This window comes from Protopterus annectens, chromosome 3.part0 (assembly GCF_019279795.1).
Source record: "Protopterus annectens isolate FY-2018-M chromosome 3.part0, PAN1.0, whole genome shotgun sequence".
Classification (NCBI taxonomy): Eukaryota; Metazoa; Chordata; order Ceratodontiformes; family Protopteridae; genus Protopterus; species Protopterus annectens.
Window position 1 is genome coordinate 1,609,333,311 of NC_056731.1, and position 23,694 is coordinate 1,609,357,004.

Consider the following 23,694-nt stretch of genomic DNA (forward strand, 5'->3'; position numbering starts at 1 on the left):
AAAATACCTCAGGCTGAGTTTGCCTACTCATCAATAAACAAATTTTCATCATCTCATAAAAGGAAAAAAATGATCATCTACACTGGGACATGATCTAAAGAAAATGCAACCAACAGAGGTTCTGTAATGACAAAGTTCCTGGTTAGGTCCATTCAATCAAAGAGGTACACCAGGTGAGAAAATTTGGAAGGAGGAGGAAGTGATAGAAGACAACATGAATATTTTGTTATGGTGAGTATATAACTTTTGTATCCAATGTTGTCTTTTTTGTCCTATTCAACCTTTGGGACAGATTCCCCAGCTACCCAAAAATGCTGGGAGGTAACAAGAAAGGATATTCTTTGAGAATGGTGGCGCCAAACAATGTACAGGATCTTGACTGTATATCCAGATTGTAATGGGATATGAATGTATGAAGTGTGGACCAAGTTGCTGCAGCACAAATTTCATTGACTGGAACTCTACATATAAAGCCAATTGAAGATGCAACATACCTTGTTGAATGAGATTTTGGTTTCTTGGTTAAAGAAAGACCCAACTTTTCAGAGATAAAATCTATACGGTCTGAAAGCCACCATGGCAGTATGACTTTAAAAACACTCTGGCCTAACTTGGCTCTAAAAAAAGTTAAGAATAGTTTAGCACGTCTCCTAAAATCTTCTGTCCTATGGAGATAAAATTTAAGTTGTCTGTGTAAATCTAATAAATGCAAAGTTTACTCTCCTTTGTTAGAAAAATTTGGAAAGAATACTGGTAAATTAATGGTTTATGGTTCATTTGAGATACCACTTTGGAATGAGTGTGGGATTTATTCTCAAAGAAACCTTATCCTTATGGAAGATCAAGTAAGGAGGTTTACAAGAAAGCGCATGCAACTAGGAGATCCTTCTTCCCAAAGTGATGGCCATCAGGAAAATGGTCTGTAGCTGGGGATTCAAATGGAGGGTTTGTTAATACTTGAAAAATGATAGTTATGTCCCATGGAGGGATTGGATCTCTTATTAGAGGTCTAACTAAGAAGGTTCCCTTCAGAAGGCCTTTAAAATTTTTAGTGAAGTTATAGCAGTCTGATTGTGTCCAATATAGAAATTGGAAATAGCCACTAATTGCAACAAAATTGTTGAAAAGCTAGAGCCTTTTTTGAAAAGACCTAATAAGACATCTAAAACAGAAGGGACAGGAGTTAAAAAGGGATCTATTCTTTTACGGGCTGCCCAGACTGAAAGCTGGCTTGTTCTGAAAGAAGATGTAACTGCTACAGGTTAGTCATAATGGCCTTCCATTGTGGAAGGACTTGATTTCCTACCTTGGATATTCTCAAACTGTCGGGAAGTATACATACATCCAAATATTTCAGGTACAGATAATTATGCCATACTAGCCTGACGCAATACATGCCCAAGCTCTTCTTAAAAATATCTAAGTTAGTGCTTGCTTTAACATAATTTAGTAGCATATTCCAGCCATCAGCTACTCCCTCGGGGAGTCTCTCATTCCTATACAATCTCCTATACAGGACCTTCCCCAAGATGGGGATATCTTACATGTCCTGCTGCTTAAGCTCATCCTCAATGAAAAAAAAAACAATCATGTGAAGCACATACCACAGCCTGCCACCTTAATCAAACACCAGCACAGTGAAAAATGATAGCAGGTGATAAGTCTTCATTAGAAGTCAAGCTATACATCTTGAACTCACAATCAGTAAGGATTGTACTTTTGATATCCTAAATAACTCCACCATGGATGAGAGAGACCTGGCCAGGTGAGACAATCAGTTGAAAGATCAGAGCCCCAGTGTCACATTACACAACCTCTCTCATGCTTTAGACCTATCAACAGATAAAGAAGTGTCATTATTAATCACTTTTGAGGTTACTGAGACTAAATGTTAGATAACAAAGGTCAGTTAGGAGTTGGCTCTATAATACTTAGAAAGGACATCAATGTACTCAGCTGGGGTTTTGCTGAGGACATCCAGCTCATTGGGAGAAAAGGGTATAATATCCAAATGCTTTTAGGCTGCAAACATAACATTCTTGAGCACAAGATCCATCTGTGGGGGTGACACAAGACTCCTTTTTCTACTCCTCTTCCTTCTCCAGTTATTTATTTAGACATTTGTGGGTGAAAGAAGGGAGTCACAGTTTAGTCTATAAAGAAACGTTATAAGCCTAGGGGTTTCCCAAAAGGAGGGGTCATCAGGGATGTAAACAGTGTATGTCAGTGAGACAAGGGCATCTGGATCCTCGGAGTCCCTTCCTAGGGCACAAAGGGAGGAAAAAGCCCTCTTCTAATTGTAGCCCTGAGATTGGCATGTCCATTCATGTAATTCGTCAAGAGTATAAGGGGTGAACACCTAAGGTCAGACACTGAAACACCAGTGTTTGTGGATTCCTCTGCTGAAGGTAGCATGGGGATTGAAAATGGCACTGACATCAGTCCATGCTATATAACTGTGCACTCCCAGATCTCTAAGGACAGGTTCCATTACATGACAAATGCTGGACATTGGTGGCTTATGCTGTAAGCCCTAGCACAAAAGGTCCTGGTGAATTCTCCTCTCCATCAGCTACTTAACCTTGCAGGGTTACAGGAGGTCTGATGGGTAAAGTCCTTAATTCAAATGCAACACTAAGCATCTACTGAGGGGACAAAAGTGACTCCTCATTGGGTGCAGCCCAGCTGTGGATAAGCTTTGGCTGCATTACTGATAGAAGGCTAGTGCATACATCTCAGGATATATCCCTTCACAAAAGTAGCTGCCAAAGGTGCAACTCTCATAATTCAGTTATCTGCCAAAGTGTAAAACAGAAGCAATTATGAACCCACATTAGTCAAAAGGGAGCTGGTGACACTCAGGACAGAAACAAAATCTTGGGGACAAGTTTACGTTCAGGATGATGTAAATGATGCCTTCCTACTATATCCTCTCCTTTTTGTCCTGCTCTGGTAATGGTCTGTAATCATGCAAGGGACCCTCTCCTAACATTCCCCTGTGCTGAGCAGTATCAATTGCCATCAAGCAGTGAGATGTAAAGTAAACTTGAAGTTACTAACTTCTGCCTTCTCAGGTTGCCTGGTTACAATTCTGTAGCTTAAGCAGTGTGTTATGTCAATATCTTCCATGAAACAGTAATAATAAGGTGGCCACAAGATCACCTTGATAGACTGCATTTCATAGGCATCCAACATACAGACTTTTCAACAGTGAATGTTAGGACCAAGATATGAACAGTTCAAGCAGCAGAAAAGGACTGGAAGGGATGTAGGGGCAAGGGACTGCCTCCTAGTCTGCCATAAGACATCACAGTATGTGCCAGCAGCAGCATGCATGCAATAAGTGTGCTAGCCAAGAAAACCAAATAAGAGTTGGGGACTGCAATACAATAAATCCCAATATAAGATCTGGTTGACTAACCAAAAGCAGAAGGTGGCAACTGGAGTGCACATTGTGAGAGCAGAAGCCAGTAAACTTTGGGGTGTCCATGATTCAGTGGTGGCACATGTCCAGTTTGGCATGATTAATCTGTCTGCTGGCTGATGACTCAAAAACCTCCCCAAAAGGGTTGTGAATGATGGTATACTAAACCTAGGCACAGTTGTAAAGGGCACAAAAAAGCAAGAAAGAGCTGTGCACAGTCCCTGTTTCTGTCACTATCAGTCACTGTGGTTAGACATTAAGGTTTCACCAAATGTATAACATGTAGGCTTGTGTCCTTTTTTTTGGGGGGGGATAGAAAAATACTGTAAAGTATGAATCAATATGTGGATGACTGCACTGCGATTCTCCTGAGGTACAGTTTGAAAATTTTTGATTTTTCTACTAAAGAAGAAAATCGGTAGTTATCCCCTTGAATGGAGGTAGGCAACAAGTCTGACAGACCAGCAGAATGGTGGCACAAAAAGTTTGGGCCGTAAAATATATCCCTTGTTTTCACAAACAGAGGACAAAAACTGGATGGTGACTCTAAAGAAAGTGACCTGCTTGCTAGACATTTTGGCAGGAAAAGCAGAAGCATTACCAAAATGAATATAGATATAATTAGGGTGATGACATTCTGACATTTAGTCATATAGGCTTGTTGTGACAGGTATATCTGGAAAGGCAAGAGAAGTAGAGTTGGCAGAACATGTTCTGGGGTACACAGGGCAGGGAGAGCCCTTATTTTTGGCATTATACTATAGCCTGTAATCCAGCTACTCTGCTCTGCAGTGTGCGAGTGAACTGCATTCCTTGATACTATGTGGTCATTTTTTTTTTCTGTTGAAAAAATGCCAGTAAAATTTCAGTTTATTTATTGAAAGATGCATCGAGCACAATTAACTTACTTAGTCTATAATGACTAGGTGCAGCCTGCTAGTAATTAAGAGTATTTTCTGGAGAACAAAAGGAGGCAGTAGCAACCAACCAAAGTGTTTAAAATACTGCTGTCTTCTCTTCCAACTTGTTACCTTAACCCTCTGTTGCATCTCCAGTTTTTATGATGGTAGTGGCCTCCTGCTTTGATGGGCAAGTCTACCTGTGGGGGGGGGGGGGCATATTAATGTTTTGATTATGAAATTTGAATTCAGTAGCTAAAGAAATAATCAATAAATACAAAAATATTATACTGTACAGCACAATTTAAAACTTACAAAGTTAAAGTATAGTGAAATGAGACCAAAAACATATGGATTTTTGAGCTCTTTTTTCATACTTAAATAACAGAGACTTTATTAAAGGACTGTGTGCCTCTGGTCTCATTTCACAGTATTTTCAATTTCTAAGCAATCACTTTATTCCAACATTTTGTGACCCTGGTGTTAGTATATAAACTTGTGGTGCAGGCCACAGGCCCAGCTCCCTGAAACAAATACTTGAAATCCTTTATGTACATTAACTTGCTCTAGATGTCCATAATAAATAATTTCAAAGTATCTTGCTGTCAGCCACATGTTTTTTGAATTAATTAAATGATGTTTTTATACACATTGGTTTTATTTATTTATATATATATTTTTGCATTTTAGTCATTTGTTAACCAGTTAACACAGCAAGTACAGTCAAGGCTAGGGTATTTCACAATTTTCCCTGAAGAAATTATTTCTCATCTCCTTCTTTCTTCTTCCAGCTTTACCCAGTTAGGGGTCGCCACAGCAGATCACCTGTCTGCTCATGATTGGCAGTAGAGTTTTACGGTGTTGAGTTGCCAGCCCGGTGCCCAACCTTCCACTGAAGGCACACACACGCACACACTCATACCTAGGGCCAATTTAGAGTGTCCAATCCACCTACAGCATGTCTTTGGGATGTGGGAGGAAACCGGAGCACCCGGAGGAAACTCACGCGACCACAGGGAGGACATGCAGACTCTGCACAGAAGGCACCCCAGCCGAGGACTGAACCGGAGAACCTCTTGCTGTGAGGCGACAACGCTAACCGTTGCACCACCGTGGCCGTTCTCATCTCCTAAATGGAAAAAAATCCCTTAGCTCATTGTTTATGTCCTCTTTTTCCTGTTCTGTCTTCTGCCTTACTTTACACTACATTCTGCCATGTCAAGCAGTACTTTATGTATAAAGACCATGTACAGAACAGAAGCACAAAGAGGAAATGAAATAAATCATACCCAGAAGACTAATACCCAGTCGAGAAAGACCTTGCCGAAGTCCGTCTCCCAGGCTTTCTGGGAGTTGTCTTCGCCATTCTTCTTGTCTGTTATAGTGCTCTTCATCCAAAGAAAGTCTGTCCATATTTCGAGCCAGGCTTGTTGCTAAGTTGGTGATAGAAGTTAATGTGCCTACAGATGCAAGGAAAGCAATACTTTAAAGACAGAATTTTAAATGTAAATTATGCTTTCTTTAAATACAAGCATTTCATATCACAAAATCAAATAAGAATAAATAACATAAGACTACTCTAAGGGAAGGAACCAAATTCTAAAGAACGCAGCAATACATAGTACGTAAAGCAAAGTACTAGAGGTAATGTTTACAGATAGCATAAAATATATAAGAACTGTTGATCTTTAAGAAAAAAAATACTGAATACCCATTATGAAGACAATAAAAAATACACATATTACTTTTTGAGGGGAATTATCCCAAAAATGATACATGTAATACTGTCGGGCTGGTATTTACTACATACTTTGTTTTGTATAAAGGTTTACCAGTATTCATTCATCGACCCTGCATGTATTTTTTCTATGATCTGCCTGACTTGCCAAGAAGAGGCTTAATATAGGTTCATAGGTTCATACTAGGCTATCTGCCCTGGGGCAATTATAAGCCTAGCCCGATTCTGTATGGCTTACGCCACCCCTTGATTTGAGTATACTGTGCCCTTTTTAAGATTTAGTTTACTGTGCCTCTGTCTAACAGTGACACGGGAGTAATCCCTGGGACAAACCTACGATCCCCCATCCACTTATCGAGATTCTTCTTGAAGAGATTCAGTGAGGTGCTCTGCCTCACATGAACTGGAATTCTATTCCAGAGCGAAGGGAGCCTCTGGGTTATGAACCTGTCCCTCCAGCAAGTTCTATTTATTTCTGTGCTGAGGTTCAAGTCCCTGGCGTGTGGCTCTAAGGGATTTAGATTTACTGAGGTGGAGCATGTCCATTAATTCTGGATTTGACATAGCTTTGTATGTCAGGCATAGATCGCCTCAAGTAGGCGGTATGCAACTGAGTAGAGCTGGAGTTTTTAACCGAGCAGCATATGGCATCTGTTTGAGACCCTTGATCCTCTTGGTGAGATACTTTTGGGGTCTTTCTAATTGCTACAGGTGTCGGGTAAGGTACATCCCAAAAGGGGCATTGTATTCTATGATGGGCCTGATGAGGGATGAATAAAGGGGCACGATTACCTCTCTTGATCTAGATGTGAAACCCTTCGTGATGAGGTGGGCTATGTAGAAGGTCTTTCTAACTACTTTGGCAATGTGGTTTTCAAAGGAGAGATTGCTATCAACTTGGGTCCCCAGGTCCCTAATAACTTTCTCTGTACTTAATGGGTTTCCGCCTATGTGGTAATTTGTGGGCACATTGTTTTTGCCAAAGGGTATGACTATACATTTTTTGGCATTTAGCTTTAAACCATGGCACTGGCATCAGTTATCTGTCTCTGTGAGACCTTTTTGAAGGATGTTTGTGTCAGCTGGAGAGTTGATTATGGTGCCCAGTTTGCAGTCGTCTGCAAACTTGGTAAGCCATAGTCCTCCCACGTTTACCTGTACCTCGGAAAAGTATATACCGAACAAGAGTGGTCCCAGGACAGAACCCTGTGGGATGCCACTTGTGACCGGTTTCGAGTCTGACATGGCTCCAGCAACTCTCACTCTGTGGGTTCTGTCTTTGAGCCAGTTTGCGACCCATCTTGTGACATACGGGTTTATATTTAAGCTGGATAGCTTATCTATGATGCCCGAGTGGGGTATTGTGTCAAATGCCTTTGCAAGGTCCAGATAGGCTGTGTGGACTACCTTCCCTTCATCTATGGCTTTGGTGACTGTTTCAAAGAAGTCAACCAGGTTCAAAAGGCAGGATCTGCCCTTGACAAAGCCGGACTGGGTAGGATCTAGTGTCTGTAGGTCCCCAATGTCTTTGTTTATGAGCTCCATGATGATCCTCTCCATAGCCTTGCAGACTAAGCTAGTCAGGCTTATGGGGCGATAGTTTCCAGGGTCTGTAGAAGCTCCACCTTTGTGGAGTGGGACCACTGTTGCTGTACGCCATTCTGTGGGCACATATCCTGTAGTGAGGCTGAGATTGTATAGCTGTTTTATTTGAGGGATTAGTTCCTCTTGTAGCTCATGTAGGACGCAACCTGGGATGCCATCTGGTCCCATGGAAGCAGTGTTTTTTACTTTGGAGAGGGCAGCCTTCACCTGAGCATCTGAGATGTTTGGGAGGCAGCCCTCTTCTGGGATAGATACTTGCTCTTTGGGGGTGGAGAAGTTTGCACTGAACCTGTCTGCCAGGATATTGGCGATGTCTGTGGGTTCAGTGTATTTTTTGTTGTTTAGAATCAACTCAGAACAAGTCTGGAAGTTGCATCCCAGGTTTCTAACATAACTGAAAAAAGCCTTATGATTGTCTTTGGTGTCCTGTGCAATTTTTCTCTCGAAGCTGGCCTTGGAGGATTTTATGAGGGATCGTAATTTTTTGCTAGTACTGATCAGAGATGCCTTCCCTATTAGGGATTTTGCTCTATCATGTAGTAGCTTCCTCCTTCTGTTGTACAGTTTATTTATGGCAGGGGTCCACCAGACTGGACGCCTGCCTTTGGATGATTGGGTCTTGGTTTTGTCTAGGATAGCATGATCCATGCATTCCTAGAGATGTCCGTAGAATGCATTTATATAGGATTCTGCAGTTTGGGCTGTAGTTTCCACTGGCCCTGGGGCCTTGAAGGATTCCACTTCGGTTTTGAGAAGTGAGAAGTTCGCTTTTGAGAAGTTTTTCACTGTGGTTTTCTAGGCTGGGGGTGGGGTCGGGATGTGGACATCCAGTGAAATTAATTTATGGTCTGATCTTACCAATGAGGGATATACTTCTGGTGTGGAGCATAGAGTCCCCATGTTGGTAATGATCAGATCTAGTATGTTGTCCCCTCTTGTGGGAGTGGTGACTAGTTGTTCCATAGCATTTGAGTTTATAATTTCCAGGAATCTTTGGGCTAAGGTGCTGGGGCTTGAGTAGTGCTCCCAGTCAATGTTTGGGTAGTTGAAGTCGCCCAATATAATGGTGTTCGGAGAGATCTTCATGTTCTCCAATGTTTTCAGGAAGGCCGAATGGGATTCCTGACTTTGAGAGGGTGGTCTGTAGGATGCTATAAACTGAAAAGCAGTCTTGCCCACTGTTAGTTGCACATGGATGGTCTCCGATACTTCGTGCAATGCCACTAACCTGGAGGTGTGGATATCCTTGATAAATATGGAAACTCCCCCTCCTTTTGTGGTTCGGTCTGGGTTTTGCGGCCGAAAAGCATGATACGAGGTATAGCCTGGTAGTGCTGGGGTGCTCTCTGGAACCTTGAACCAGGTTTCTGTCACTGCACAGATATCGATGTTCTCCATACTGAGGAGAGCTTCGAGTGCGTGCATCTTGAGGTTAAGACTTTTGGCGTTTAGCAGCATTACTCTTAGTTTCTTGTTCTTTGTGCTGTCTATGGGGGTGGGTTTGACTTTTGAGCCTTGCCTAAAAAAGGCACTATGGGGGTGGCAAGAGCCTTTGCCAATATCCGTAAGCCCAGTGGTGACAGGTGCAAGCCGTCCCTAGCGAAGCAACGTGGCTTGTCTAGCATGTCATCCCAGGCTGACAGGCACTGGATCCCCTTTGAATGACACCAAAATTTTAGCCAATTGTTAAAATTGATCATTTTGTCTTTGTACTGTGGCATCATTCTAGGTGAGGGTAAGATGCTGCTCAAGGTCAGGGTCATACCACCCTGGGCTACATGATGAGAGAGCTCCTCTATTTCTCTTTTCATGTAGTCCAGGGAGGTACGTCTCAGGTCATTCACACCAGCATGTACAATGACTGAGTCATATTTGTATTTGCTTTGAAGTGACCTGAGTGCTTGCGTTGTGTGTCAGATCCTAGCACCCGACAGGCAGCTCACCGTGACCTTCTCTTTATTCAGCCTGGTGAGCGAGACATCAGTGTGTCTGACAATAGAGTCACCTATAACAAGAGTATCAGGTGTGTTATTCAGCCTTAAGGGCTGTGGCTGCTTGGCACACTGACTTTGTGGATTATGTGTTGTGTGTGTTTTGTTTTGAGGTAGCGTTTGCTTGGATGTCTGCTTTGGAGGTCTCTGTTGCTTAGGTAGATTTTTATTTAGAGCCTCCGAGTATGTTTTTGTGTATTTATGTGTTTGGTTTGCTGATGTGGTGGGACTATGTGATACTGGAATTTTGTTGTGTGAGGTTACCTTCTCCTCCTGACTGGTTACACCAGTTTTGAGATGAGAGAGCTCAGCCTCCAGCTTGGCTAAATAGTTGCATCTCTCACATATATTTGAACCTGTTTGGAGGAGGAGAGGGTTGTCCGTGTACATGAGACAGTTGTAACATTGCCTCAAAATTCCCAGATTCACCAGCTGGACTGGAGAGGAAACCACTGACTGACCTTTGGACATGCTAAAGTAACAGGGAAACTGAATTTAAGATGGACCAATAGAGGACAGGGTAATCGTAGAGAGTATAAGAGTAAGTAGTGCTTATGGTTTAATAGTGCTAACTTGTAGGATTACTTAATTGGACCAGTGAAGGGCCTTAGAATGAGAATATGGTGTTTAAATTGAGAGATAGAGTAGTTCTAAAGGAAAAAGTGAAGAGCAGATTTTGTGGAGCCAGGAATAGTTTAAACCCAATTAGGCGGCGCTGCCCGTTATTGCGCTATGCTCAAAAACGTGCAAAACAACGCAAAAGAGGGTTTTAAGAGAGGAAGATGAAGGAGTTTTTGGAATTGACCCAAAATGGCCAATAAAACTACAGTTTCAAGTCAGTAACCACTCCCACAGGGGCAGGCAGGCTGCTCAATGTTTTTCACTGCCACGGATCAACAGAGAGACTTTCCTTTAGCCCAAGCAAAAAATGGCCTCACAGAAACTTACAAACAGTTCAAGGACAGCAAGCCTGTAACTGAACTTTTTTAAAAATCTCAGAAAAGTGGGAAAAAAGCAAGATTTTTTTTGGTTTTTTGTTTTTTCAGAGATAGCAGAGGTTAACAAGTATCAACAAGTTATAACAGTGCAGTAAATGACCCCACACAAGAGTGCTAGGCCAAAGACAGATAAAATGCAAGTTTTGAGAAAACTATTTTAAAAATAAGTGCAAACAGGAAATTCAGTAAACAGCTCTAGCCTGTGCTCTAAATACAGTTGCTAATGCAGAAATCAAATTTAACAAGCCAGAAAATGCTCAAAATAGGCGGCTATGCAGAAAGACTTGGCAAATAAACAAAGGAAAAATACTTAAAGTCTCAAAAGTGGCTCCTTTCTTCTCTCAGTGTTTTCTCCTCTTGGTGGGTGCTTCACCAACAGCCAACAAGCCTGAAAAGACACCAAAACCACGAGGCAACCAGGTTTTAAGAGAGGAAGATGAAGGAGTTTTGGAATTGACCCAAAATGGCCAATAAAACTACAGTTTCAAGTCAGTAACCACTCCCACAGGGGCAGGCAGGCTGCTCAATGTTTTTCACTGCCACTGATCAACAGAGAGACTTTCCTTTAGCCCAAGCAAAAATGGCCTCACAGAAACTTACAAACAGTTCAAGAACAGCAAGCCTGTAACTGAACTTTTTTAAATCTCAGAAAAGTGGGAAAAAAGCAAGATTTTTTTTTGTTTTTTGTTTTTACAGAAATAGCAGAGGTTAACAAGTATCAACAAGTTATAACAGTGCAGTAAATGACCCCACACAAGAGTGCTAGGCCAAAGACAGATAAAATGCAAGTTTTGAGAAAAAAACGATTTTAAAAATAAGTGCAAACAGGAAATTCAGTAAACAGCTCTAGGTTGTGCTCTGAATACAGTTACTAATGCAGAAATCAAATTTAACAAGCCAGAAAATGCTCAAAATAGGCGGCTATGCAGAAAAACTTAGCAAATAAATAGTTGTCAACATTCCATCCCATTTTAATTCAAACTCCTTTTCTGAGCAGGAAGTATGCAAGTTTCTTTAAATGAAACAAAACTGTGAGCAGCTTTGTGAAATGAAAAATTCAGATCACCTTAAAATTAATACTTGTAAAGGCACACTGCGACCATCATGATAATCAGCACAAAAAAAAGCAATAAATTGAGTGGGGCATTATTGCCAATATATATTTTAACAAATCAGTAAGAATATCCTTACAAATGAATAAGAAAGAGACAAAAACACAAATAGCCCCAGCGTTGTTCCCCATAAAAAATGTATAAAACTCAACCGTTGCATTGTTAATATAATTGTGGGATCATACTTCACTTATAATTATTATTTTAGTAATACTGTATTATTTACAGTACCATTTACTGTATATGGCATGCAACACTAATTCTAATAGACAGTGTTGCTCTACCGAGTTTAGCTAAAAACAAACAAGTTTACCTTCACTTTTCATTAATGAAATACACTGAGCAATTCAGCACAATTTTTGCCTGAACTGTGTGCAAATGAGTTATTCAAGGACAAACAAACATTACTAATAGTAGGTGACTTCCAGCTGATCAAAACTGAATTAAATTTACACATCAGTAAGCATACTTACACTCTGGCTAATATAGAATCACAGACAGATATTATCCCTCCTTTAGCCAGTATGACAGTATTTGAAGTTTTTGAGGCAGTACACTTACTGAAAACACATTATTGCTTCCCATAACATGGCTCAGCTTGTGAGAGATGCATGTACTTAATGAATATATCTGCATCACCACAACTACATTTACTTATGCCAAGGTCACTCTCCATGCTTCCTACAATTAGAAAGAATAGTTGTGTAAAACTGTACCATAACCATAGATGTCCTTCTCTTCTATGATGCAGCAATCTTTATATATGGGTTGTATTCCAGCCAATGAACCAACGTCTGGCCTGTATACAAAATCTTAAAGCCATTGCCTGTACATGGGTCTTCACATGAAGACACAAATAACATCGGCCATAAAAGGGACGTCCGCACGTACAATCTTCACAATAAGTTAGCCCCACGACGAAAGGAAATCCAAAGTGAGCCTAAAGGGTAGTCATCCTAGGAAAGAACAAGTTGTAGGGGGAAGACAGGTGGGACAGAATATTGCAACATACAAGAGAAGGACATCTATGGTTATGGTAAGATTTCACACAACTATTCTATTTCCTTCTATTCAATGTTGCAGTATTCTTTACATATGGGAGAGTGCAAAAGCTCAAAGGGAACCTAGGGAGGAAGATGAATCAGAGGAAGACTAAGAAGTAGCATATTCCACAAATCCATGTAGAATTGCCCTGGCAAATCCTGCCCTGGATCTGGAGATAGTGTCCAACTTGTAATGCTTTGTAAAAGAATGAACAGATAACCAGGTGGCAGCTTCCAAAATGGACTGAGCATCTAGGCCTTTGAAGAAAGCCCCTGAGGAGGCAACTGATCTGGTGTAATGGGTCTTAATGAAAGAAGATAAGGACTTCCAGTGAAAATCTTAACAAAACACAACAGCCTTAGATATCCATGTAGAGATACTTTGTTTGGAAACAGGTAAACCCAGAGCCCTGGGATGAAAGGACACACAAAGTTGATCAGACTTCCTAATAGATTTAGTTTTGTCAAGGTAAAATCTAAGTTATCTATGTACATCTAAGGAATGCAAAATCTTCTCACTAGGGGATTGAGGTGAAGGTAAGAAAGTAGGCAACTGGATGGACTGATTCAGAGACAGCTCATTCACCACTTTATGCATGAAGGAAGGATTAGTTCTCAAAGATACTCTGTCCTTATGGAAAACCAAAAGGGGACAGAAGCTATCAATACCTGAATTTCAGAGACCCTCCTAGCAGAGGTTAAGGCTACTAGGAGTACTGTTTTCCCATGTGGAAAACTTTAGAGAAGCGGAGGCCACTGGCTCAAAAAGGGCCTGAGTAGCTTCTCGAACACATAGTTAAGATCTCAAGGAGGAGGAACTGGTTTCCTGGGAGATTTCATGTGTAGGACACCTTAAAGAAAAAGCTTAACCTCTAGCCTTAAAGCTAAGGGGGGGAGTAATAGCAAGCAAGCAGACAAAGTAGAACAGTGGACTCTGACTGAGGAATAGGAATGACCACTGTTAAGCAATTCACATGGGTAAGAAAGCACTAAAGGAATAACGACAAAGAGGGGATCCTCTCATCTTTTTTGGCACAAGATAGAAAATCTTCTCCACTTGGAATGTATGATTTTTCTAGTATTGCTTTTCCTGGCCTCCTGCAAAATCCAAAGCACGTCCTTAGAAAACCTGAAAGGGATCAAAACTTGATAACCAACAAGGTTATTTGCAGAGTTGATAGATGTAGGTGAATCAAAGATTCCTTGTCCTGAGTGAGTAGGTCCAAACGGTGAGGTAACTTGTAGTGATGACCCTTGGCTAACTGCAGAAGAAGAGGGAACCAGTGCTGTCTTGGCCAAAAGGGGGTCACTAGCAAGATTTTTGGGTTTTACTGTAGAATTTTCAGCAGGACTTTCTGAATTAAAGGAAAGGGGGGAATGCATAAAGAAACATCTCCTTCCATGAGAAGGATAGAGCATCCACCTTCCAAGCCTGAGGGTGAGACACCCTGGCACAAAAAAGAGGAAGTTGTCTATTCAATGGGGAGGCAAAGAATTCCGTTTCTGGAGTACCCCACCGGTGAACTAGGTCCAGGAACACATTCCTGTGAAGCATCCACTTGTAGGATTGTGTCATGGAGCTGCTTAATGTGCCTGCCACCAAGTTCTGAGCAGAGAGGTTATGAGTCTGACTGCCATGAGTCTGAATACCCAGTTCCCATGCATTGATGGCTAGACAACAAAGACGGTAAGATTTTGTGCCCCCCTGCTTGTTTATGTACCAAAGGACAGTGGTATTGTCTGTAAGAATCCTGAAGGGTCCTGGCAAGAATAGAGGATGTAAGGTCTGCAAGGCTAGAATCAGAGCCCTCATCTCTCTGATGTTGATGTGCTCCCTCTTTTGAGAGGGTGACCAAAGACCCTGTTACTTCCTGGAAGCAATGGTTGCTCCCCAGCCTAAATCTGAGGCATCTATGAAAAGCTGTTGAGCCAGCTGAGGTACCTGGAGAGTCAGGCCAGGGTTCTGACTGAGTTGTTTCATCCACCAATATAGCTCTATCTTCAGGCAGGGAAGAGGAGGAATCAAGACATCCAAAGGATGAGCATGTTGGGGACCAAACTCTCTTTAGAAACCACTGGAACTTTCTCATGTCTAATTTTGCAAAAGACAGCATGGGGAATGTGGAAGCCATGAACTCCAGCAGTCTCAGAAACTCTGTGGCCATGATGGAAGAAAGGAGCAGAAGAGACTCCATGTATGCTATGAGAGAAACTGCTTTTTCTGAAGAAGAAAAAATATCAAGTCTGTGCAGAACCTGCACCTTAGGAATATGAGATCCTGACTTGGGGTTAGACTTGATTTTTTGAAATTTATTGAGAATCCTAGGCCCTGCAGAAAAGGAATAGCTAGGTCCAGGTGTTGGATTAACAGGTCTTGTCTGCTGGCCAGAAAGAGCAGATTGTCCAAGTAGGGGTAAACTTGAAGCCCTTTCAGTTTTAAATAGGCAATGGCTGGGACTAGGCACTTTGTGAATACCCATGGAACAGTGGAAACACCAAAACGCAAAGCAGAAAACTGGAAGTGCAAGGAACCCACTGGGAAATGCAAGAACTTCCTGAACTGTGGGTAAATAGGGATATGCAGATAGGTATCATTGAGATTCTGAGAAGCTAGGAAAGCTAGAGGAGAAACAAGGGAAAGAAGAGATTCCAGAGATAGCATCCTGAAAGAAGACACTGCTAAGAAAGTGTTTGAAAGGGAAAGATCTAGGATGGGCCTCCAAGGACTGTCTTTCCTCGGAACAAGAAATATTCCGGATTAAACCCCCTTTCCCTGCTTGTCTGGATGAACAATGTGAATGGTGCCTTGGTTAGAAAGTTGAGCAAGCAACAGAGGAAACAGATGCGATTGACTGGAGGGAGGCTGAGGTATCCCCTGAAAGGGAGGAAGTGTCTTTCAAGTCATCAAGTATTCTTTTACGATAACTGAAATCATCCAGGAATCCTGAGCGATTTCCATCCAAGCTGAGAGGGAAAGAGAAAGGCTAAGAGGCAAAGGAGTATGACTTAGAAGAGGGTGCTGAAAGTCACAGAGAACTTTGCCTGGGCTGAAAGGGCTGCTGAGGAGAAGGGGCAGAAGCAACAGCCTTAGACTGTTGGGATCTCGTGGAGCGATCAGGTTTCCTGACAAAGGGAGTCTTGGCAGGGAAATTTCTATGGAATTTAAGGACTGGGGAAACAAGTAAACATTTCAAATACTGGAGCTCTTTGCCTTTTTCCTTCACAGATTTAAAGAGCTCTACAGCTGCTTTGCCAAAGAGGGCAGAACTGTCAGTCAGTGACTTAGCCTCTGAATCAGTTAACCGGGAGAGAGACTGGGAAGCCTGAGAAAGCAAGGCCAGAGTGTTCTGAGACATATGTGTCTGGTAGTTAACAGCTCTGATAGCCAAGGTTGAAGAAGGATAGACCTTCTTCATCAAACTTTCCAAAATTTTACTTTCCTTGTCAAAAGGAAACAACTTTGTAGAAGGAGAGAGATGAGAAGATTTGTCAAAAGTAATGGAGACCACAGCTGGATCATCTGAATGGGATTTAAAAAGAAATGTACAATCCTCAGGGACCTTATAAACCTGGTCAGGCCTTTTAAGGGCAGGAGCTTAAGAGTCTGGGGTTTTAGATGCAGATGAAAAGGCTTCTAAGAAAGCTGGGATGACTGGAGGAACTGCTGAAGGAGCAGGGGCCTCCACTGGAGAAGATCATAATATCTTTTATACTCCTCTGAAATTTGTGAGAAATCCCACTTAAAGAATTCCCTCATTTTATTAATAGTTTCCCCAAAGGAAAGCTCTTATATGGGGGAATCCCCCCATTAGAATCTTCCTCTGGAGAAGCATGTTCAAGAAGGGAAGGAATCTGGTGGAGTATGCTAAACATTTTTCATCTGAAGAAGACTCTTCAGAATCTTAAACCTGAAATTCCCCAGCCTGCACAGAAGAAGACCCCTGAGACCAAGAAGGCAGCACAGGAGATAAGGAAAAGGCAGGCACAGAAATAGGAGAAGCTGAAGCTGGAGGCCTTAAGGCCATCAGAGCCTTAATGAGACCCTGCGAGAAAGCATCCCAATCCAACGGAGATGTGGAAGGAATGGTGGAATGCCTAGTCTTCTGCTTCTTCTTAACATGCTTCTCTTGTTGAGGAGAATGGACGGATGTAGGCCTTACGTCTGACTCTTCCTTAGACTGAGGGGCAGGAAGGGTTCCAGAGTATTCCAAAATAACGAGCCATGGTTTCCACAAGTCATCCAAACCAGAAGTCTGCATAGACTGCTGATGGCTCCCACTGTGGTACCTGCCATAGAGGCGGACCCTGTCTCTGAATGCACCACCAGGTTTTTCACCAACCTCAAGGGGTACGTCGTTGAGAGTAGGAACAGCTGAAGAGGATTCAGGCATAGCTTTGCTGACCTTCCTCTTCACAGATGGCACAGAAGAACTCCCAGAACCCTCCACTGCACCCCTAGCCAGACATGTGAGTCTCTCGTTTTCTAAATAGAGATGTAAAACTGACAGATGACTACGCAATGTCTTAGGTACAAAGGCCTGACAGACAGATCAAGAGCGATGGTCGTGAATAGGCCCTAAACAGAACAAACAAAGCTCTTGACTATCCTTATGTGGAATTTTCATTACACTTGCCCTTCCTGGATGACATTAAAACAATAAGAAGCAGAAGTAACAAATTAAATCCTCTATTGGGTACTTATTTGAAGCTGAAAGGTGAAATCAGCAATATCGAAGGCAGACAGAATGTACGAGTCAACCTCTCTGAATGGCGGTGATAAAGTTTTGAAGATTGTATGTGTGGACATCCCTTTTATGGCCATTATCTGTGCCTTCGTGTGACATTCCACGTACAGGCAGTGGCTATAAGCTTTTGTATACAGGCCAGACATCGGGTCATCGGGCGGAATACAACCCATATGTAAATAATACTGCAACACTGAATAGAAGTACATCTAAGAAATCCCAGTCAGCAGTTCACACCTCTATCTCATCAACACACACACACACACACACACACACACACACACACACACACACACACACACACACACACACACACCAACCATTACACATATTTTAATGAGTCACAAGGGTTGAGCACCACAAACCCTCAAGACCTTCAACAGATGTATCCACTCTAGGAAATGTTTTGAGAATTGATGATTGTTATGAGGCATATTAATATTAAGCTCATGGGACTGGACAGAGAACAGGGTTACAGCTAGGTGTCGTTCCAGATCCAGGATCCCGGACATTGTGGGGCTCTTAGATTCCACTTCCCTGACAAATACAGCCCTAACCTGGTGGAACACACACACACAGATAAATGACCTGGGGCACTCCAACCAAGGGGAAATACAGAAGGATGTGACTGACCTTGATAATTATGTGTCACAGGCAGGATCACCTAGAATGATGAAAAAATTCAAGGACAGGACAACTGGCTTCAATAACTAGATTGGTAACTGGTATCATTCTTTGGGGATCCAGTAAATGAACTCTTGGGTCAAGACGGCTGGCATACTCTACCAATTTCCAAAGGATGGCTTGTAACTCTCTTACCAGGGCTTTCACATTCTGGTTAAAGCATGTGCTGTACCCACAGAGCCCTTTTCGGTACAATCTGCCTAGTCAACATTCCCCTCTAGTAATTTCTAACTCAAAACACATTAAAATGGCTCTACTCAGTGCTACGAGTCTTAAAAAAGATCCCCAGTCTTGATGCCTGTCTACAGCTTGAACATATGCATATATGTCTGCACAGTAAAACAGATCTGATATTAATGCATTGAAAGCACCCCCACTATTCCTAGGTTTAGTGCCCATCATGTATTTAGGCCTGCAGAAAACTGCAAAGGAATGTCATTATTTGACGGAGATCCTCTTTGCTTTAATGTAGCGTCCTTATGACCCTAATTTTGAAATTTTTGAAATCCAAACTGTCTCTCATCCCTCTCTAACACAGATGATGAACAGGAGGGGTAGTTTGTTTAGATGCTTTATTACACAGAAACACATCACGATGGATAGCAGCATCATAAAATACAAACAGACTGATTAACAGACAGACCCTACAGACAAACATGCTTACATCTCAACAGTTTACTAGAAAAAGTCAGTCAGGCTTGCACATGCTCAGTATTTAAATACTTGTGCAAGCCCTCAGATAGCTTTTTAAAGATACATACACACACATTGATCTACACTCTCCCTCTTAAAAATATTGCTCTTAGTTGAAAATAACACTGGAGGTAAGCATGCATTACTACAGACATTAGAAACAAACACAATGGTCATGTCCAAGTTGCTGTGTATCTATAAAATGGTCTGGAGATGCAACCAAATCTGGTAACATAACAATCTGGACTGGGTTCAGCAACATGGACAGTCTTTGGTGAACAATTCATACCAGGAACTTCGGGATTAATCACAGGAACAAGAATATTCTCTGGAAAATCCACTGGAACTGAAACATTGGACAACTCAATCTGAAATAAAGAGTTTTCCTCACAGTCTATGTGTTGTGGTGTAGGCTCGTACACCGGTATCAAATGTTTCCGATTCGACCTAAACTCTACTCCTTGTGATTCCACAATATATGATCTCGTCTCTGAGCAAATATTCTTCATGACTCCAATCCGATCATAACATTCGGACATTTGCATCCTTACCACTTCTTCTCGTAATGGATTGAGCTGTCTGTTGGTCTTATCATAGTAGGACTTCTGGGTTAATTGCTTCTTCAACAGATTGGTTTTCACTGACCTGTTGTTCTTGACCTATGGAACCAACTACTGATTGGTAACGTGGTTCTGGTTTGTCTCAATAGAAGTCTCTGGGCAGGTGAACCAAGATGTTTACCTCAAAGAATATTTCTGAGATTAGAGAGATTCAGGAAAACATCACTATTGTCTTGTTTCAACTTCTCTAGTAACTGTTGTGCACTTTGAACTGCATGTTCTGTCAAACCATTTGACTGCGGATACTCTGGGCTACTAGTGACATGAGTAAAGTACCACTCTTCGGCAAATCTTTTGAACTGTTGGGCTTGTAACCTGTGTGCCATTGTCAGAAATAACTTTGTGCGGACTACCACAGACTACAAAATGATGCTTCACCTTAGTAATGATAGCACTGGATGTTAGATTAGGAAGTAGGTCAATCTGGAACCAATTTGAATAAGAGTCTACTAACACCAAATAATGCTGACCATTCCATTCGAAAATATTGGTAGCTAATGTCGACCAAGGTAGTTCAGGAATCTGGTTCAGCTGAAGTGGTTCTTTCTGTTGGTGTGACTTAGTACTGTTACACACAGAACAAGATAATAGCACTCTCTCAATATCTTGTGACACAGAAGGCCAAAACAGTAGAACTCTCAACCTTCTTTTGGTAGAGTCTGCTCCTGGATGACCACGATGCAAGATAACAATGTACTCTTGATGCAAGGACTTCAGAACAATTACTTTTGGATCTTTCATAATGATACCATAGACAGACAAAATCTCATCTCTGTATAGAAAATAAGGTTGCACTTCTTGATGTAAACTAGATTGCCTTAACGACCATCCTTGTTGAATAAAGTGGTTGAGCTTCTGTAAAACTGGATCTGTGGCTGTGTGATCTCTCAGCTCATCAAGACGTGTGGAAGAAAAATTTCTCACTTCCATGACTTCAAAATCAAGGTTCTCATTCTTATGCTGTTCAGTGGTGTTTCTGGGTGATCTGGACAATGTATCAGCAAGATAAAGAAGTTTGCCTTTCTTGTAGACAAGAGTGCAGTCTCAACATCATGTGTTGCAATCTGTCTGGAGCTGTATGAATGGGCTTTCTCAAAATAGTGACTAGAGGATGGTGGTCTGTTTCGATCTGGATAGGTCTACCATAAACATAATCACGGAACTTTGAACATGCAAACACAATTGCCAAAAGCTCCCTCTCAATCTGAGCATACTGCATTTCAGTTTGGGTAAGAGTTCTCAATGCATAAGCAAAAGGTTGACACTCTTGTAGAATGACTTTACCTAGACCAAATCTCGAAGCAACACTGAAATAGTAACTGGTTTGTAAACATCATAGTATCTTACAGTTGGTGGACTGGCAATTCTCTGTTTCAGGATATTAAATTCTCTTTGGTGCTGTTCTAACCAAGACCAACTTAATTTTTCTTTCTCCCTCCTACCCCTATGTTTTTCCTTACTTTCTTTAGAGTTCTTTTTATAGGGCTTTACCCCTTGACCACTATAAGCATGGTATATCACAATGCAAAAATGATCTTTGTAAACATGTACTATCTTGTAACTCAACTCTTAAACTCTTATTCAAATGTCTTTTATGTATATTGTAAGTCTTACAACTTACTTGTATTGTTTTTGCAATCCTGTATCATTTTGTTTGCTATATATTTGAAATATGTTTATATATTACATGTACTATAGCTTTTCTCCTCGGGTCTCCACTGAAAATGGGCTCCTGGCTCAGCTGGACCAACCTGGTTAACAAATGTTAAATAAATAAATAAATAAATAATTTGAATATTTTTTTCAATATCAGACATTTTGGTTTATTTAAATATTGCTTAGAGCATCCTGTATGCTTTGTTTCATATTTTGTGAATAAAAAATTATTTCAGCAAGTTTTAACATCTGAAATTCGTTTCTGACCTGTTTTGTGAATTATACATGCAATAGGGATGATCCACTCCTCTGTATTCCTCCAATACCAATAGGATGCCTCTCGGACTCAAACTGGACCATGTCCTTTTATACATACCACTTCTGATACCATGTTGCCCGTTCCACTCTAACACAGATGACGAACAGGAGAGGAAGTTGGTTTAGATGTTTTATTATATAGAAACACATCAGGATGGATAGCAGCATCATAAAATATAAACAAACTGATTAACAGACAGACCTTACAGACATACATGCTTACATCTCAACAGCTTACTACAAAGTTGCAGTCAGGCTCGCATGTGCTCAGTATTTATACACTTTTGCAAGCCCTCAGATAGCTTCTTAAAGATACACACACACACACACACACACACACACACACACAGATCTACACAAACCACAGTAAACAAAATAAACTATCACTTCATGGCCAGCTATAGAGCACCCTCCATGTCTCCCAGGTATCATGACAACTACTCCCCATATATGACATCCCTATAAACCATAATACAGTAATTCTAAGTTGCGACAAGTACCCTGTAATAAACTAGTTCCTTTAAGGGTGGGAGGCATACCTACTGCTTCCTTTACTAAGTAAATATAAACTACCTAGAATGTATATTAAACATCCCTGCTATCATCATCATCAGCCTCCCCTTTTTCACATTTTTCTACAAGGGGTCTGGGTATCGTGTTAACTGTTACCAACTCTCTCGATTCAGTGCCACACTCCTGCCTTCTTCAACACTCATGCCTGACTGCCACAGATCTTCTTTCACACAATCCATCCACCTCTTTGCTGGACATCTTCGCTTCCTCTTACCATCTTACTGTCTGTCCCAAATCTTCCTCACCAGATTGTCTTCTGCTTTTCTACACATGTGCCCAAACCACTGTAATCTGTTCTATTTGATCTTTTCTGCAATTGGAGCTACTTTGGCTTCTGCTCTTATGTCCTCATTTCTTCATCTGTCCCACAGTGTGCATCCTACCACCTTTCTCAAGCACTTCATTTCCATCACCTCTAGCTTCTTCAGCTGTTCTGCCTTTACTACCATACAGTAGTACTGGTCACACCACTGTCCTGTACACCTTACTTTTCAGCTACTTTGGCATTCTTCTGTCATAGACTACATCTGACACTCTATGCCAGTTGGCTGCAGCCCCTCTGATTCTAGCTTTGACCTCTTCATTCAGACTACCCTTCTGCTCAACCACCCCTCCCAGCTACTTGAAGCTGTTTACCTGTTCCACTAACTTCCCTTCTATCTCTATTCACAGCTTCTTCTGATTTCCACAATTTGCTGCCATTACCACAGTCTTATCTGTGCTTAGTTTCATCCCATGTGCCTTCAGATTTACATTCCATTCACCTATCCTTTGCTGAAGTTCTAGCTCAGAGTCTGCCTGTGCTGCCACATTGTCTGCATACAGCAGCTTTGTTGATCTGTCCCATCCAATCTGTTTGCTAATGTAGTCCATCACCAGTATGAACAGCAGTGGGCTCAGAGCTGAACCCTGGTGTACACCCACTGCCACTGGGAACCCCTCTGTGAGGCCGAAAACTGTTCGTACTTGAGTTATTGGATCCTTGTACATAGCATGCACTAATTCTACCAATGTTTCTGGGACTTCAAACCACCGCAGTACTGCCCAGATCAGTTTTTTTAGGATCTTGTCATATGCTTTCTCCAAGTCTAGGAATGCCCAGCTGGACTCCCTCCTCATTTCTAGCTTCTTCTCATATATCTGTCTCAATGCAAACATTGGGTCAATTGTGCTGCATCTTGATCTCAATCCAAACTGCTCATCTCCCATCTTACATTCTACTACTCTGCCTATCCGTTTATCAGTCACCCTCTCCAGAACTTTCATGCAATGTGATAGGAGTTTGATGCCTCTGTACTGCCCACAGTTGTGGATGTCTCTTTTGTTTTTGTACACTGGCATGAGTATGCTTATTCTCCAGTCATCTGGGAAATGTCTTTCTCTCCACACTGCTATTAGTACCGTCAGGAGCTATTTCTCCCCTATCTCACCCATCATCTTTATCATATCTGCTGTGACCTCATCTGAGCCTGCTGCTTTCCTTTACTTCACCTTCCTTAGTGCTGTTCTTACTTCTTCTAGGGTGGGCTCCTCTTCTTTTCTCATCGTAGGCTGTTTCTGGGGCAGTACAGCTTCTGTGAGATTTTCTTCATTCA

The 23,694-nt window shown here is 41.6% G+C and overlaps 1 protein-coding gene across 1 annotated transcript in view; it reads right to left on the reverse strand.

Annotated features, from left to right (window-relative positions):
* VPS13B (vacuolar protein sorting 13 homolog B) overlaps positions 1-23,694 on the reverse strand; it is a 5,424,989-nt gene that overhangs the window by 78,569 nt on the left and 5,322,726 nt on the right. The window contains exon 58 of the mRNA XM_044065647.1: positions 5,613-5,783. Coding sequence (XP_043921582.1) covers positions 5,613-5,783 — 171 coding nt within the window. The remainder of the gene's footprint in view (positions 1-5,612; positions 5,784-23,694) is intronic.